This window comes from Choloepus didactylus, chromosome 7 (assembly GCF_015220235.1).
Source record: "Choloepus didactylus isolate mChoDid1 chromosome 7, mChoDid1.pri, whole genome shotgun sequence".
Classification (NCBI taxonomy): domain Eukaryota; kingdom Metazoa; phylum Chordata; class Mammalia; order Pilosa; family Megalonychidae; genus Choloepus; species Choloepus didactylus.
In genome coordinates this window covers 3,376,737-3,394,903 of record NC_051313.1, presented here as the reverse complement: position 1 = coordinate 3,394,903, position 18,167 = coordinate 3,376,737, and the positions used below count along the sequence as shown (strand labels likewise).

The following is an 18,167-nucleotide window of genomic DNA, read 5'->3' as shown; positions in this document are numbered from 1 at the left end:
CTGAGGAGGAGCTGTGTGCCCAGGATTGTGGTTTTGGACATTTAAAATCCATCATCTTGGCTGACCTTTCAAACCTGTTCCATTTCTACTACACTATCTGATTTGCACAATTAAGGTAAAGCAGTAGTTTAGACACATGAAACATTTAAGAACTGCTCTTCGGAAACCTGTGTTCCTGAGTAGCTGAGATCTGAATGCATAAGCGCCCCCCCGGAAGGAAGCCACGTTGTTTAACTCCCTAGGAGTTTTGTGTGCTTTAGCGATAATTGGTCTGGAGGAGAGGATTTGGATTTTTTGTTGTAGTTCTGAAAGATACCTTTGTTTATAGCAGAGTTTGCTATGTTGGGATTTAAAATATAGTTTGTTTCTTGTTTCTTTACCCATTTCAACTCGAATTGTTCAAATTATCTTGAGGGTTCCGTTAATTGTGCGCTCCTTACCTTTTTCCTTCTCTATTGCCTTGCATATGTTTATAATCATAGAAAATAGGAAAAGAGCATTCCTGGCCTTGGGTTCCTAACTTACAAGTGCTGTTATAGGTCAGGTGATTCCACTTCCTATTGTCCGTCAAAATTTGATTCCATAGTGGTCAATATGGAATAAAATCTGTGAGATTAGTTGCTGAAAGAAAATGCATTTTATGAAATAATTAATTGAATACTTGATTGAAATCAGTACATTGATTAGAATAATTAATTGTGATTATTCACTATTCCAGGAGCCCCTCAGGATTATAAACATTTACATGTGACAAAAATCAAGGCTCAGTGGCCTTTTATGATGCTGTCTGCTTATTGGATTTTTTTTTTAGGTGATATCTGGCTCCTATTTAAAAAATTATGATTCATCATTTTCAGATCCTAAGGCTCTGGCAGTAATCTTAATGAGCTCCTATAATCAATCTTAACTGTCCCTGAATCCCAGTGTGACTTCTGAAAGGAGCAGTGGATTTATTTCCCCTGACGGTCCACTCTGTTTGCTCAGCCTGCGCCGAGGGGCCCTGGGAGACAAGTTGGTTCTGCCTTCACTTCTTCACCATCAGGAAGGGGTCAGAGCTCCTTCAGAGCAAACACTGCTGCGGCCGTATCGGGTCAGGTAAACACGCCAGGCAAAAATAAACTGAAATGATGGCAATAAGCACTGAAGACAATCCTCTCCCCAGTTTAGCTGTGGAGAGCTTCCAGGCGTTCTGTGCATGCGAAATCTCTGTTCTCTAGCAGAGGGTCCAAACCATTCTGTTTATCAGACTCTGAGGAAACGTTTTTGATTTCATAAAGGCACTGCTTGATTATAGGACATTGAAAAGAAATCAAATGTGAGCCTTGAGATGGGGGAGGCTGATGCTCCAGGGCTAGGCTATGAGCAACCAGCAAGAACCTGCAGAAACTTCTTTCTCAAGGCTCCAGAAAACAGCTAAAGGACGCAGCAACAGGGCGAGCGCAGAATCAAGAAAGAGGCCTCTGGAAAGCGGTGGGATCTCCCAGCGCCCGGGCTGGCCCCTCGCCCACCCCTCACTGGCGCAGCGCAGCGCTGGACCAGGACCCGGTGTGGATCCCTGGTCCCGGTTCTGGGGGAGCAGAGTCACCCTCGTGTGCTTCCTGGGAGCACGTTTGGCCCATTCTTTGCGGGGGTGGCCCGTGGGACTCGTCATCCCAGAACTTGCCTTGTGTGCAGAAGGCAGTTCACAGGGGTCTCCAGAGAATGCTGGGGGAGAGCAGACAGTGGCTGCCTGGGGCAAGGGGCAAGGGATGGCCCTAGGACACACAGCGCAGTGGCGGGACCAGAGGAAATGGTTTCCTAGGGAAGAGGGGGCGTTTGTAGTCACGTAGTGGGGGGGATTCCTAGGTTCCCTTTGGATGCCCCAGATGAGATTCATGGGCATAAAGGGCCAAGCAGGTCCCTTGGCTTTGCCCTTGAGCTGTTTTCTAAACACATTGTATAGATACGCCCTGAAGGAGAGCACACACACAGGCAATCTGCAAAGACTGGGAGAGGTGTTTTGTTTCCCCCTCTTCCTCCTCTTTCTCTTCCTCCTCCTCCTCCTCCTTTTTTATTTGTTAGCTCCTGGCAATCAAGGAAAGCTCTGTCATTAAACTAGCTGGATACAAGCTTAAGGAACAGTTGCCTCAGACTCTAAATTCCAGTGATAACATGCTAAAATATAAAAATGTCCAGGTTTCAACAAAAGATCACAAAACATACAAAGAAACACGAAGAGATGGCCCAGCCAAGGAGAAGATTAAAGCATTAGAAATCATCAGCCAAGAGTACAAGACCTGGACATACCAAAGACTTAAAAAAAAAACTAAATATGCTCAAAGAGCTATAGGAAAACATGGGGAAAGAACCAAAGGAAATCAGGAAAACAATAGGTGAACACAAAGAGATTATCAATAGAGAGATAATCTCTCTATTGGATTAAAGGAAACAAATAGAGCTGAAGACTATAGTAACAAATTGAAATTCCCTAGAGGGGTTCAACAGCAGATTGGAGCTGGCAGAAGGAAGAATTGGTGAAGTCGAAGTAAAACAATTGAAATCATTCAGTCTGAGGAGCAGAAGAAAGATAAAGTGAAGAAAAGTGGAAAGAGCCTGAGGAAACTGTAGAAAACCTTCAAGCACCAAAATACACATTGTGGGAATCCTGGAGGGAGAAGATGAAAATGTGCAGAGAGAATATCCAAAGAAATAGTGACCCAAAACTTCCTAAACAGGAACTCCAAACAGGAAATATCTGAATAGACCTACCACACTATACCATGTTATAACTAAACTGTTGAATACCGAGACAGAGAGAAAATTCTGAAAGCTACAAGAGAGAAGCAGTGTGTCACACACAAGGGAGCCTCAGTAAGACCAAGTGCCAATTTCTCATCAGAAACCATGGTGGCCAGAAGGCAGTGGGGAGATATATTTAATGCTGAGAGGAAAAAATCACCACCCAAGAATTCTGTATCCTACAAAACTGTCTTTCAAAAATGAGAAAGATCTTGGAATAGAATAAATATTAAGTGGAATTAGGAGCCCACTACTTAATAAATCAAGCCCTCAACTTGAGGCTTGCTCTTGTGACATTTAGGGTTGTAAATAGGCTGAGCCTTCCTATAATTATGCCTAAGAGTCACCTCCAGGGAGCCTCTTTTGTTGCTCAGATGCGGCCTTTCTCTCTGGAAGCCCAACTCAGCAAATAAATTCATTACCCTCCCCCCCATAGGGACATGACTCCCAGGGGAATGACTCTTCCTGGAGACATGGGACATGACTCCCAGGAATGAGCCAGACCCTAGCATTGAGGGATTGAAAATGCCTACTTGACCAAAAGGGGAAAAAAAGAAAGGTAACAAGCTGAGGTCACAGTGGCTGAGAGATTCCAAATAGAGTCAAGAGACGATCCTGGAGGTTTCTTTTATGCAAGCTCCAGCTGGACATCCCAAATGGCCACAGTATGCCATGCCCTTACCAAAAGTTGTCCCCAAATACCTAGGTCCCTACCTGAGATTCTATAAAAGATTCACTCACTAAGGTTTATCTTTCAGAAATTTAAATCCACCAGAGTGTTCCTATGCCAGACAAGTTCTAAAAGCCAGAGGCAACAGCCTCTTTAGGAACAACAGTCAGATGCAGCCCCTTCCCCATACTGTCGACACCCCCTTTCAATATGAACAAGTTAGTGTGCTCCCTGCCTAGACACCCTGAAGATAGAGAGAGAGATTAAGTGAGAGGGAGGGATAGTAACAAACAAGTTAAGATTTAACAAAGGTTTATGAATACTAAAACTTTGTATAAAAATATATATATATTTGGAGGCTGGAGTGTTGGAATAGCTGGAAGGAGGTGAATGACATGGTGGGACTGTACTCTGTAACATCCTTTGAAATTTGCTTTATAGCTCCTTGTTGAATTGTGCTTTCAAGGTCTTCACCTTTCTGTATATACCCTATATTGCATACTAGGAAAGAACTGAAACTGTGGGACTGTAGCCTATAACAATTTTTGAAATTACCTATATAACTGCTTGTTGAGCTGTACATTGGAAGATGACACATTTCTGTACGTATATTTTGTAATAATGGAAATGGCTGAAGTTGTGGAACTGTAACCCATGACATTTTTGAAGTTTGTTCTCTAACTACTTGTTGAATCGTACCCTTGAAAGGTATCACTGTTATGTATATGTGTTAAAGTTCATCAATAAAAAAATGCATTAAAAAAAGTAAAAAAAAAAAAAAAGGATGAGATTAAAACATGTCCAGATGAACACAACTGAAGGAGTTCCTCTCCATAGCGTGGCCCTAAGGAGATGCTACAGTGTCTGTGGGTTGAAATGAAAGGAGAGGACAATATACAGAAGCCACAGGAATCTCTGGTGAGGGTAACGACGGGTAAATGCAGATGCCAGTGCTGTTTGATTTTTGGTTTCTAACTCCACTTTTTCCTTCCTGCAGCATCTGAGAGGCAAATGCATAAAGTGTAGTGATAATCAGTGGTTTTGGATTCATAATGAATAAACGTGTACTTTGTGACAAGAACTGCATAAAGGTGGGGGGATGGAGGAGCGTAGGAATGTAATTTGTGTATGCCATTGAAGTTGAGTTGGTAGCAAAGCAAATGAAGTTATTGTAGATTTAGAATGTTAAATTTAAGCCACATGGTACCTACAGAGAAAACATTGGAGGATATACAAGCTCCTAGGGACAGAAATTAGAATATGGGTTGCCGGATTCAGGGGACGGGGGTGGGGGAGGTGGCGAGGGGGAGGATGGGGAATTAACCCACAGTGAGCTGGGAGCTCTGTCTGCAGAGACGGGAAAATTCTAGTCATGGAAGGTGGTGAAGGCACCACGATATTGTGGATGTGATTAATCCCACTGGAGGGTGTGCCCGGGAGAGGGTCAGATGGGAACGTTTATGTTGTATACATGTTCCCACAATTTAAAAAAGAAGAGTAAACAGAACAACTAAAGGGACAATGACAGTTAAAGCCAAAACATTATCCTGGATGGGCTCTAGCAAGGGAGGAGAAAAAGCTCAAAGGGACAACATTGGTACATATAAAACAGTAAGTTTTGTATCAATATTAAATTTCTTGAACTTGATAACTGCACTTAGCATGGTTACATAGTTGAATATTTTTGTTCTTAGGAAATGTATCTGGAAGTATTAAGAGTTCAGGGAGCATAATGTATACAACCTACACTCAAGTGTTCAGAAAATGGATTGACAGACGGGTAGGTAGATAGGTAGACAGACAGACAGACAGATGGATCTATAGATACTGTGATACAGCAAATGTGGCAGATTGTTTAAAATTGGTGGATCTGGGTATCTGGGGATAGGGGGGTATAGGGGAGTTCTCTGTATGGCATTGTATTATTTTTTTAACTGTCCTGTAAGTTTGAAAGTATTTCAAAATAAAAAGTTTAAAAAATTGTGTGTGATACATATTATAAAGTATTTGCATTTAATATCTCAATGAGTTATTTCATTAAAGAAATACCTAAAGGCAGAATGGGTATTTTTGAAGGGCCTTAAAATAACTAAATAAGTGTATATTTTCTACTATTTGTAAAGTCTACTTTGATCTGGATAGTGGGTATTGTTTATAAAAAGATAAACTAAGCGGCCCGCAGTGTGAGTTCTTGCAGGCATCTTCTGGAAGGCTGTTCTGGAAGTTTCCATCCCGTGCTTTTGATGGTGTTCTGCTTTTGGACTGATGGGTCATCGTCTTCTGACCCCTGGTTTGTCTTGACCTTCCTCGGTGTGTACACTGTGTGGAGGTGTGTCTCGACGCGTTCACCTGTTGCCTCCGCCCTGGTTCACACTCGGCTCAGCTGCCCGAGCACCGTCCTGGGGCCCTCCCCGCACAAGCCCTGCCTAGGGACGGTGGGGGGAGCTTCGCTTTGCCCTTTGGATGGATTCCCCTCCCGTGGCTCACGTGGCCATTTGCCGGTTAACATTCGGGGGCCTGCAGGGGCCAAGGTGAGCGGTCGGATCCGATCTCCCAGTCACCTGCTCCCTGGAGCTCTCACTTCTCGCAGCATCTGATGCTACCTGGGGGCCTCAGCTGACAGCCCCATGCTGGCTCTTGACCACGTTGAACCCTCAAGTTCCCGTGAAAACCTTTGCCAGGCCTTTGCAGTACAGGCTTCCAGAGGATGTTAAGCTCCCCATGTTAAAAATTTTTTTTAAATGAAGAGATTGAGCAAAATGATTGCTACATTCCCTTCTAATTCTTCAGTTCTCTCATTTTTCCTGGCACTATTGTAGCTAATACACCAATTAAGATGAACTTATTCAGACATTCTCTATCAATCATCTATCTATGTATCACTTATCTATTTTATATTTGGCTCATTCTATGTAACAGGGACTACAGATGATACAGGAGAAATACAGGATTATTTTTTCTCTACAGGATTTCTTGTTCTATTTGTCAAAATAAATAGGCTTCCAAATGTTAAAATAAAACAAAATAATATATGCTGATTTCCTTTGCTTTGTTCACTTTCTGGTTGTTGATTTTCTCCCTACCTTTTGATGTTGTTCATGCCTGGAAGGGTTTTCCTTATATTGAAAGTTATATTCTGACCTGAATATATAACCACTGGTACTGTCTTAAACTCTAGAGAAATACTCACTGACTGGCCAGAATATGCAGCTCTGTTTTTCTTCACGGTTGGATCAGGCATCCCTTATTGGACAGGAGGAGGCAAATTTGCCTCATGCTCTTGGTATTCAAATCAGCTGGTGTTGTTGAAAGCATTCATGAACTTAGAAACTTATTTATGGAACCTCGTGCACTTCTTTTTCTACTTCTCTTACATGAAAGGAGGCAGCTTCTTCAAGAGGCCTGGTTTGACGTTGCCTGGTCATCTCCGATGTGGCACACTGAGGTCGATAAAGAGCACACAGGCCTTGCTCACATGTCACCGAGCTTCTTGAGAGACTCGGGTAGCCTACACCCCAGTACAAGATCAAAAACACTGCAAACATGGGCTGCATCCCTTGAGATCTCTTAAATGCATTTCAGGACACAAATGTAGGACAGCTCCATCCTAAAGAATAGAATTGTGTTGTCCCAGGGATGACACTAGAGACATCTGGCAGAACTTTTCGTTTTCCTTTTCACTGAGAATTTCAATTTGAAGCATCCCAGGGTGAGCTTAGAAGAAGAGTGCTATTTCCAAGCATATGTTTGCCCAACCTGAGACTCTGAGCCAGCATCTGGCTGTGTCCTTTGCTGCCCCGAGGTGTCTCCCCAGGGAGATGTGGGAAGCTGAGTTCTCTGTCGGTGGAAACCCTCATTCTGGGGCAGGAGGTCACACTCTGCAGTGGGTCTGATCTGGCTTTCTCCCCAGGCTCAAGTTACCTCCGGCTTGCAGACACGGAGCCTGGGTTCTGAAGGAGCTGTCCGTCAAGCTCTGTGTTCGTCTCCTTCTTCCCCGATCTGACCCCCTTAGTGTGATGTTAGATGTCGCGAATGCCACGGAAATTCTAATGTAGCAGTCCTGCCCCTGGAGCTCATGAAGTTGCCCCTTGCCACACGCTGATTGGAGTTGTGAGGTGCAACTCAGATTCCATTTGCGTGATTGAGTGATTGAGTTATATATCCCAGCAAGCACGTGTTCTTGTGCTTAATCCTAATCTGCATTCCTGTGGGTGTGAGAACACTGTCAAGACATCTCCTGAAGATGTTATTTTAAGATAAGGTGTGGCCTGACTGGATGAGGTTGGGTTTTAAGAGGGCAGAGAGGCTCTCTTGCACAGTAAGCACACTGCAGTTGTGTGGGGACACGAGTCATGTAGAATTTCAAAGACGGCTCCTTGATTCTGAAATACTGACATCTACCAAGCTAACGCATGGAATACAGATTATAATACACTCTGCTTTGAAGAATTAGCAGTTGAGGTATTGACCTTTTAAAGACTATTGTTTTTAATGTAAAAATTGTGGAAATGCTTGGATTTTTTTCCATTTAAGGTGACATCAGTAACTCTGCTTGAAACCCACTCACCTGGGGACTGTGCAACAACGAAGCTCTGCATAGACATCCGACGCAGTGCTGGCCGCTCTCTAACCGATGCGCTGTCTCCTGGCTTCTCGTTTCAGGACATCCAGGCGGAAATCGATGCCCACAATGACATATTTAAGAGCATTGACGGAAACAGGCAGAAGATGGTGAAGGCCCTGGGTGGCTCAGAAGAGGCCGCCATGCTGCAGCACCGGCTGGATGACATGAACCAGAGATGGAACGACCTGAAGGCGAAGTCTGCCAGCATCAGGTCAGACTAGTCGAGACCAAGATGGAAATAATGGGGGTATGGGGGAGGATTTTATATATAAGAAAGAGAAAGACTTGGGACAGGACCCCACCCAAGACGAATGAGTCTTCCTGGTGATGTGGGACACGGATTCCAGGAAGTAGTCTGATCTTGACATCGAGGGATTGAGAATGCCTTTTTGACCAAAAGGGGGAAAAAAAAGGCAACAAAACAAGGTTTCAGTGGCTAAGAGAATTTGAATAGTCAAGAGGCTATCCTAGAGGTTACTCTTACATAATAAAAAAATAATAATTAATTTAAAAAAGAAAGAGAAAGAGGAGCTTTTTGGTGAAATAGTTTAAGGTTCACATGCAGAAACAATTTTTAAAGTTATAGTTTTAACTCATTTATGTTCAACATTCTCTTCCAGCTGTTGTTTACTATTCACAGATTTGCGTGTCATTATTTTCAACCTAATAACAATAATAAGAACTTTGCCAACACCTGCTAGTTACTGGGCTTTGATCTTGACCAAGTACTGCATTAGGATCTTTGCATGCATTACTTTATTTGGTACTCAGCGAATCCTAGCAGAGTGGGTGGTAAAATCCTTTTCTTATGGGAATACACAGAGGCTTAATGAAGATAAGCAGTTTCCCAAATTTGTGAGCTGTCGAGTACCAAAGCCCTGGATTTGAATTTAGGTCTTTTTGACTATTTACAATGAAGCTCAACGTGTTTTGCTTCATCATACTGTTTTATATCCAATTTGAAGATGCATATGTAGAAATCAAATATCTCTTGTGGGCACTACAACTGAAAATTGACAGTTCCTGTCTGCATTTGGAGAGGAGAATTAAGACTAAATGAGGATGATCCTGAGGGCAGAGAGCCGAGCAGGAAAGGACCTTGACCACTTACCCAGAGTGACAGATACTTATGCTCTTGGGCGTCAAGAATATTTGGAGATCATTTTTAATAGCTGGTGGACAGTTCCTGATTGGATATAAGTTTAGGGCTGTCGAGCAGAGATCCGAAAGAGTAATGCTGGTAGGAAGGTCCAGAGCTTGTAGTTGGAAGGAAGACTCGGGCCTTGTACCTTGAGATGTTTCACTTGAGGTCCAGAAGCTGTGTGACGTACAGCCTGAATCACGGTCAATCCTAAGCCTCAGTCTTAGGTTTTGTATTTTCAAAATCAGTATAAAATATTTATTCACAAGGTATTAGTGGGGATGGTATGGGATAATTTATTTTTCCTCCGTCTTTGTAGAGCTCATCCAGTGGAGCATCTAGTTTGTTTTTAATATATAAAGGGGCTCAGTGGACCTGCTTCAGCTGGTTTCTGGATTTCATAGAACAACTTCATAGAGAACTGAAACCTTCAATGATCATGTATTTTAAATGATTTAAAAAAAATTCATTCTATTGAGAGGTCTTAAAAGCTCTTTATCCTTCTGAGTTGCACAGAGGGGTTTGCTCCTACCCTTGGGGATTGGGATGACATAGCATGGGTCTGGCAACATCTGAATTAAAACCCTGTTGGGAATTATTTCAGCATTGGCCAACTTCTCTAATTATGAGAGAGGAAAACCAGAGAGTATTGTGCAGTGAGAGAATACACTTATACTTGTTTAAGGGTTGAACTTTCAAGTGGCCCAATCCCATTGGTTTGCAATTTTTTGTTCCACATAAACTTAAAAAAATAAAAATATTTAAAATGTTAACACAGAAAAAACTGAGGATCTACAAAGCTGACATCTGGGCTAATGAGCTAAAAGCTACAGAATTGTACGTGTGATGTTTGAGCTTTGTGAATTTGGATGATGAATTTTTTAAGGAAGTAGAATTTACTGAAAGCCTACATCATAAATAGATCATTCCAGGTGGAAAGGTATAGAAAAAAATTGGCCCTTTTGGTAATTATTGCCTAGGCCAGAAAGTTACATTTTTTTTAAACCTGGAAAGGAAGAATGGATAACCTACAGTAGGAATATGATCTAGTAAATAAATTATTATTTTAGGAGTTGACAGAATAAGCTTGTGCCACTGGGCTACTACATTGAGGTATCTCCTTTCAAACCATTCCAGTAAAAATTGATGATAAATAAAATAATTTATAGCCTCATTACCCACCTCATGAGCTTCAGGCATTTATTCAACATTTAATGAGAATGTACTTCTGTATTTCTGGCATTGCTAATTTTGCTGGTTTGGACATATTACGTGCCCCCAAAAGCCATATTCTTTAATGTAATCTTCTGGGGGCACATTTATTCATCTTTTTGATTAGGGTGTGACCTCTTGGTTGAATGTTTCCATGGAGATTTCCATTCAGGGTAGTCTTGCTTAGTTTACTGGGTCTTTTAAAGAGAGCTCCCAGAGAGCAGGGAGATGAAAAACGCCTGGGGGATATGCTAAGCCAAGACCCAGGCGCTTGCTGATGCTTTGAGATGCTAGCCCAGAGTTTGCTCCAGAGAAGCTGAGAGAGGACAAAACTCCCCAAGAGCAGCTGAGAGAGACTTTTGGAGAGATGCTTGGAGTTGCGGACAGGACTCTTGGAGACACTGAGCTAAGGACACCCAGGAGCTGAGAGAGGAGCTGAAACACAAGCTGCAAGCCACGTGCCTTCCCATCTGACAGAGGTGTTCCGGACACCATTAGCCATTCTTCAGTGAAGGTAGCTGTTCTAGTTTGCTAATGCTGCTGGAATGCAAAACACCAGAGATGTTTGGCCTTTATAAAAGGGGTTTATTTGGTTACACAGTTACAGTCTTAAGGCCATGAAGTGTCCAAGGTAACACATCAGCAGTCGAGCACCTTCACTGGAGGATGGCCAGTGGTGTCCAGAAAACCTCTGTTAGCTGGGAAGGCACGTGGCTGGTGTCTGCTCCAGAGCTCTGGTTTCAAAATGGCTGTCCCCTAGGACGTTCCTCTCTAGGCCACAATTCCTCAAAAATGTCACTCTTAGTTGCACTTGGGGTATTTGTTCTCTCTTAGCTTCTCTGGAGCAAGAGTGTGCTTTCAACGGCCGTCTTCAAACTGTCTCTCATCTGCAGCTCCTGTGCTTTCTTCAAAGTGTCCCTCTTGGCTGTAGCTCTGCTTCAAAATGTCACTCACAGCTGCACTGAGTTCCTTCTGTTTGTCAGCTCATTTATATGGCTCCACTGATCAAGGCCCATGCTGAATGGGTGGGGCCATGCCTGCATGGAAATTATCTCATCAGAATTATCACCTACAGTTGGATGGGGTGCATTTCCACGCAAACAACCTAATCCAAACTTTCCAACTTAATCCCCACTAATATGTCTGCCCCACAAGATTGCATCAAAGAATATAGCTTTTTCTGGGGGACATAATACATTCAAACCAGCACAGTAGCCTATTGTTGATGCCTTAGTTTCAACCCTTTTGTGGCCTTGGGACTGTAGCTTCGTAGTTGAATAACCCCCCTTTATGAAAGCCAATCCATTTCTGATATTTTGCATATTGGGACACTAATCATGTAAGATGGACATGGCAGGGACTGGAGCAGGGCACCTAAGCAGGAGGCTTGAAGGAGCTCTGTGTGTTCAGGGAACAGGTGAGAAGCCCCATCTGGCTGGGGATCGAATTTGCTGGGATGAGGAGAGGGGTAAAGCTGTGGCTGGAGGAAAGGTGGAGACAGAGTTCAGAGGCAGGTCCTGGCACACCTGTGCTGGGCCCCCTCCCGCTGGTGATGGAGGGACTTCTGGAACATTTCAGGTGAGGTGATTAGCTCTGAGCTTCGGGAAGATGGCCTCCCACGGAGCTCTGGCAGATACATGGCCCCATTGCAGTTCTGAGGGGACCCTCCCCATACCTGGGAAAGGGAAGAGGTTGCATGTTAGTGCACTTTGCTGAGGTGCTGGGGAGATCCCAGGAGCCACTCCCCAGTGGCCATGGGGTGGACACTGGCTCTTTGGAGGAGGCTGAGGGCCAACTAGAGGGGCAGGGAGGAAAACCCAGATGGAGAAGAGCAGGCCGAAGTGCTGCGAGGGGCAAAGCCGGGCGTCCCGGGAGGCCCTGATCTGCGACGAAAAGGAAGACAGCAAAGGTGCCTGAGGTATGGAGGAGACTGGAGGGGCTGCCGTCCGGGGTCAGGGAGGAGGGGCACAGCTCGCACGTGGAGAGAGTCTCAGTGTCGCTCATCATCAGGGAGACGCAAACCAAACCACAGTATGAGGCCACTTCCTGAAGTTAGGAAAAAGGAAAATAAGTGTTGGTGGCAAAGATGCAGAAACCTGGAGTCCTCATCCACTATGGGTGGGAATTTAAATTGGTGCCACCACAGTTTGGCATTTCCTCAGAAAGTTAAATATAGAGTTAACACATGACCCAGCAATTCCACTCCTACGTTTACCCAAAAGGAGTGGAAAAATTATGTCCATGTAAAATCTTACACATAGATGTTCATAGCAGGATTATTTACAATAGCATGGAAGTGTACGCTTTAAAATGGCAGCAATGGTAAGCTTGGTTGTATTTATTTTATGACAATAAAAGAAAGAAAAAAGAAAGGTATAGTTAATAGTGATGGCTATTGTGAAGAAGCAGGTAAGACCAGGGCTTTTGTTTAAGGCAGAAATTGAAGGAATGGAGTGAGAAATGAGTAAGTGGAAATAGAATGAATCTACAGTGCAGTTTTCTCCAGAAACTCTGTGTGAAGGGAAGGGGAGAAATAGAACACGATTGCTTTGTGGATCATCATGCAGCACAGTATCCTAAGTTGATGATGGCTGGAGGGCTTTGTCTGCCTAGGTGTTGACCGTCCGCCATGTTTTCATCTAGTGTGGCTGTGTTTCACTGAAGAAGTGAATGCTGCGTTCTTCCTTTTCTAGAGGCAAAGCATATTGTCCCGGTTTGCTAATGCTGCCATTATGCAAAATACCAGAAATGGATTGGCTTTTATAAAGGGGGTTGATTTGATTACAGAATTGCAGTCCTAAGGCCACGAAAGTGTCCATACTAAAGCATCAAGAGGATACCTTCACTGAAGAATGGCCAATGGCATCTGTCAGCTGGGAAGGCACATGGCTGGTGTCTGCTGGTCCTTTGCTCCCAGGCTGTGTTTCAAACTGGCCTTTTCCAAAATGTCTCTAGGGTCTGTCTTATCTTCTCTGAGCTCTCTGCTTGGTTCTCCTGGGGCAAACTCTGGGCTTCATCTCTTAGCTTAGCATCTCCAAACAACCTTCTGTCTGCATCTCCAACTCTCAGCAAGCATCTGGGTCTGCGCTGGCTCTTAGCTTCTTTCTTAAATACTCCAGTGAACTAATCAAGACCCACCCTGAATGTGCAGGGCCACACCTCCCTGGAAATAATCTAATCAAAAGTATCACCTACACTTGGGTGAGTCACATCTCCATGGAAACACTCAATCGAAAGGTCCCAGCCTAATCAAAAGACTAATAAATCTGCCCCCACAAGATTGCATTAGAGAACATGGCTTTTGGAGGTCATAATATATCCAAACCAGGACACACGTTACACTAAATTACTAGTTATTCAGATATTTATAATGCACGAAACGGCCTATGGTTTCTTGGTGGCAGCCCATGTAGTGGGTGACAGAGGTTCCGATGAGGCAGCTTGCCTGGCTCCAGCCCTGATGACTGAGCCCTGGGTGGGTTCCTCAACCTGCGTGTGCCTCAGTTTCCTCACATTTAGACCAGGGAAGAGCAGTGACTGCCTCATGTTGTTGTGACTTTTTCATTGAATTAGCCCGTGTGGATCCTGAGAAGAGAGCACATGGTCGACACTCGGTAATTGTCGGCACTCTTCTTCCCGTTAGTCGCCGTTCTGTTTGGCTCGAGACCTACCCAGTACCGTACCCCATTTTCATCTAGTGGAGTCACGGATGGTGGTGGGAGTCTGGGGGAGTCCTCTTCCCAGCTGGATTCCGAACATGCATGAAGCCAAAGTGTGTCCAATGAGAAGCGCCATGTCCTGTCAGTTTGGACGGGACCCAGGTGGAGCAGGTGGCTGAGAGTGAGAGCCGAGGGGCTGTCGCCAACCCCGGGAGGCAGAGGTCAGGGCGGCCCCGCAGTGTGGGCAGGCCTGCTCCCAGGAGGGAAGGGGGAGCTGAGCTGAGCACACTGGCCCTGCTCCTCGGCTTTACTCGTTAGCTCCTCTCTCCAGCCATCCAGGAGGGGAGGCAGTCAGGGGCCTTAGAAGAGGCAGGGGTGTGCTCCAGAACATCCCCCAGGGAGCGGGAAGGTGTGCTCCCTCTAGGCCACCCCCTGCCCCCCCAGGCGTCCGGAGCGCCAGGCCTGCACAGCGGGTCCCTGACCCCCACCCTGGACTGCTTCCTGGTCCCTTAAAGCCCAGGGTGCCCCACTGTGGCTTCCCTTGTGAACAGGTCCTCCTCCTCCATCTTTCCTAGTTCCCTAAACTCTTTGACCGTTCTTCTCTAGTATCGAAACCAGGTTTTCCTTTGTTGCTCTCTTCCTTGAAACTCTTTAATAGAGATCGATTTTCCCATTTTATTTGCCTAATGGCCACTGGAAATCTGGAGAATATTTAATCAGTGATGTGGGCACCGCCCAATCAGAGCTTCAGCCCGGACGGCGCCCACCGCATTCTGGCTTCCCCTCGGGGACGGTTGGGCGGCCGGGGGCAAGGCTGCAGCTCTCCGCAGCTCCTTGGAAGTGAGTGCAGGTGTGCGCCTGTAGCCCTGCTCCTCCTCGTGTGGCAGGTGTGTGCCTGTAGCCCTGCTCCTCCTCGTGTGGCAGGTGTGCGCCTGCAGCCCTGCTCCTCCTCGTGTGGCAGGTGTGTGCCTGTAGCCCTGCTCCTCCTCGTGTGGCAGGTGTGTGCCTGTAGCCCTGCTCCTCCTCGTGTGGCAGGTGTGCGCCTGCAGCCCTGCTCCTCCTCGTGTGGCAGGTGTGCGCCTGCAGCCCTGCTCCTCCTCGTGTGGCAGGTGTGTGCTTGTAGCCCTGCTCCTCCTCGTGTGGCAGGTGTGCGCCTGCAGCCCTGCTCCTCCTCGTGTGGCAGGTGTGCGCCTGCAGCCCTGCTCCTCCTCGTGTGGCAGGTGTGCGCCTGCAGCCCTGCTCCTCCTCGTGTGGAGGGTGCCCTTCTCCTGGGCTCATCGACTGGGGCATCTCTGTCCTTTCCTCAGCAAGCATCCTTGGTGTCGATATCCGTATTGATAACTTCCGAGTTATCTGTAAAAGCCTTTATCCCTACTGAGTCCCATCAACCCGGCCCCAGCTGGGACTCAGCTGGCATTCGCCGTCCTTTAGCCTCCCTGAGACGGTCAGTCTCCAGGAGCCCGAGGGCAGACTGTCCCCTGCAGCACCCGTCTCATTTCCCACGTGCCGCCTGACCACGGCACCGGCCACGTCAGTCGGAGTGCATCCAGTCAGGATTGTTCAGGACGTCATCAGGAAAGCAGCGCTCCTTCTCATTAAGGTCTGGACTTACACACAGGGGATCTTCCTTCACGTGATTATACCAGGACCTTCTGTATTCTATTTTCTGACCTTATAGTGTCATCCAGTGTATATAATTTTTCTACCATAGTCCAGCTAGGTTGCTAAACACTGCACATCCTCTAATATTTTTAGCTGTGGGATTCTTAGCTTTCTCCTCATTTTTCCTTCTTCCTGAATCTTGCCATCTGACTCCTCATCCTTAGTTGCTTAAACTTCCTGATTCAGACTCCATCAACCCCTTCTCCCCAGCTTGGAGACCACTGTAAGCCACTTCCGTCATGCCGTGACCTTGAATTTCCTCTCCGCCTGCACTTGCGCTGTCCTCTCCTCCCATCTCCGACATCTGATGACTGACTGGTGCTGTCCTAGAGAGAAATGGTGACATTTCTTGTACTGTACCTTGGCACTTTCTGCAATCCGTTGGGATTGTGGTTCCGAATGGTTTTCTCCCATATTCTCCAGCATGCCTATTTCAAAATATTTCTAGTTCTCTTTGGTCCCCAAATCTTTCCCAAACCTCCTTCTCTGCAGGTGACCTAGGTTTATTTTTTTCTGAAAATGAGGCCATTTGATGGATGGGCTTCTGCTACTTGGAATATACAGTATACGTGGGTTCTGTATTCCAAGTTGTGCTTTAATTGCACTCAAGTCAGTATCGTCATGGCAGGGAGGAGTTGCTCTAATTTATCATCATTTTTAGAAGAGAGAATGGCTGCCAAAAATTGTGGTAACATCTGGTATTTCTTGAGCATCCCCACGTGAGACCTGCCCTGGGTGTGTGACAGGCATCCCTGCGTTTGGCATGGAGTAGGCTTATGGTGTGCGGCTCGGGACCTTGGGCTGTCGTCTTAATTGTGGCTTTGGAATCTGCTTGGATAATCATGATGAAACCTTTTTAATGCTGAAATCTAACATATCACTTATTCCTCTGCAATCTAAAAACAATACGTACAGTTATAGTTCACTTACAGTGTGAGAGAAGACAGCCAGCAATTGAAAGCTTCATCAGAAGACAGACTATCTTGGGAACTTTGGTATTTTATACTCCCTGGAAGAATATGAACTGGGAATCTAATAAATTCAGTGCTGTGAATGGCATGGCTTAGATTCTTATATTAAATTTATTTAATTCCGATTATATCAATTAAATATCCAGTTAGCAGCTTACTGATGTCTAATAGAGGTCCTTGTAACATAGGGTTTCATAGACCAGTGGAATTGTCAAAGCTAATGAACACACAGTTCAAAGATAAAATTCTGTCTTCCCTTTCTTTTATGAGTCTCTTAAATAATCAAGACGCCTTTTTAAAAGCCCTTAGAGAAGATTAACCTTCAACATCTTCATTTACATCTGGTTCTCACATTGGCCATGTCATTGACACCCCTTTAACCTCAGCTGGTTGATTTTTCTAAGGCTGTTGTAAAACTACTAAAACTCCCCTTTCCGCTAACGGAGGAAGGCTCTCCTCTCCTTCTCTGGTGCAGTGCTTTCCATAAAGCTTTCGGCAGTGAGAACGTTCTAGACCTGCGCTGTCCAGCCCAGCAGCTGCAGGCGGCCGATGGCCCTTGAAGTGTGGCTGGTGAGAAGGGGGCTCTGGGAGCCCAGCTCCGGGGTTCCTTCTGCGGTCAGGTCCGAGCCCGACGGCCTGACTTGTTGCTCTCAGGACCTCGTTCCCTTTCTGGGAGCAGGGAAATTCCCTTTTAATATCTCCTGCTATTCTTGCACCAGTTTACATACTTGCTTTCATTATGACCTAATATATTATCTGCGGGTTTTACCATAAACCAGAAATAAATTACATTTGTAGTTAGAACACCAAAGTGGTCTTTTTCTGAGCAGTCCTCACAGGAAACAGCTCCTGCGTCTCTGCTCTCACTTGGGGCCTGTGTATCCTTTGGTAGAGCCACCACCCAAATGTGCCTTCACATGCCCACCCGCATGTCTGCGCAGCCCGCACCTGCCCCCCGACGTGCTGCCCACTGGAAAGAGCTTGTGCTGGGGTCGGCCCGGCGTCTCACTGCAGTGCCCGCTCAGGCTGGACGTCCTCAGAGCGCAGCTCCCTGGGCGAGCCTTGTCCGCTCCCTCGGCCGGGGCGGCTGCCGCCTGCTTGTAGCTGACCCTGCGCTGCTGACCCCGTGTGTGTCTGTCTCTGAAACACGCGTCAGGGAGCGTGTTCCGTAAATGTTTGTATTGAATAAACTAAAAAGTGCATCTTATTTTAATAGATGGCCCCTCTCCTTCACGACTTTTCCTCTCTTCTTCACATCTCTACCCTGGGAGAAGGAATTTCTATAAGAAAACTTGTCTGCAGAAACATTTTCCCTGAAAGTTACAGGCTCTTGGTGACTTAAAACATATTAATACAAAATTTCCTCCTTGCTTTTCTACCATCTTTAAAGGATGAGGTGCTATTTTTAAGTGTTTTTAGATTCTATCAAGGAGCTAAAGCTTATTCTGTA

General features: G+C 45.6%; 1 protein-coding gene across 13 annotated transcripts in view; it reads left to right on the top strand.

Annotated features, from left to right (window-relative positions):
• UTRN (utrophin) overlaps positions 1-18,167 on the top strand; it is a 473,101-nt gene that overhangs the window by 338,462 nt on the left and 116,472 nt on the right. For all 13 annotated transcript variants that reach the window (XM_037844841.1, XM_037844842.1, XM_037844838.1 and 10 more), the window contains one exon: positions 8,111-8,283. In XM_037844841.1, coding sequence (XP_037700769.1) covers positions 8,111-8,283 — 173 coding nt within the window. The remainder of the gene's footprint in view (positions 1-8,110; positions 8,284-18,167) is intronic.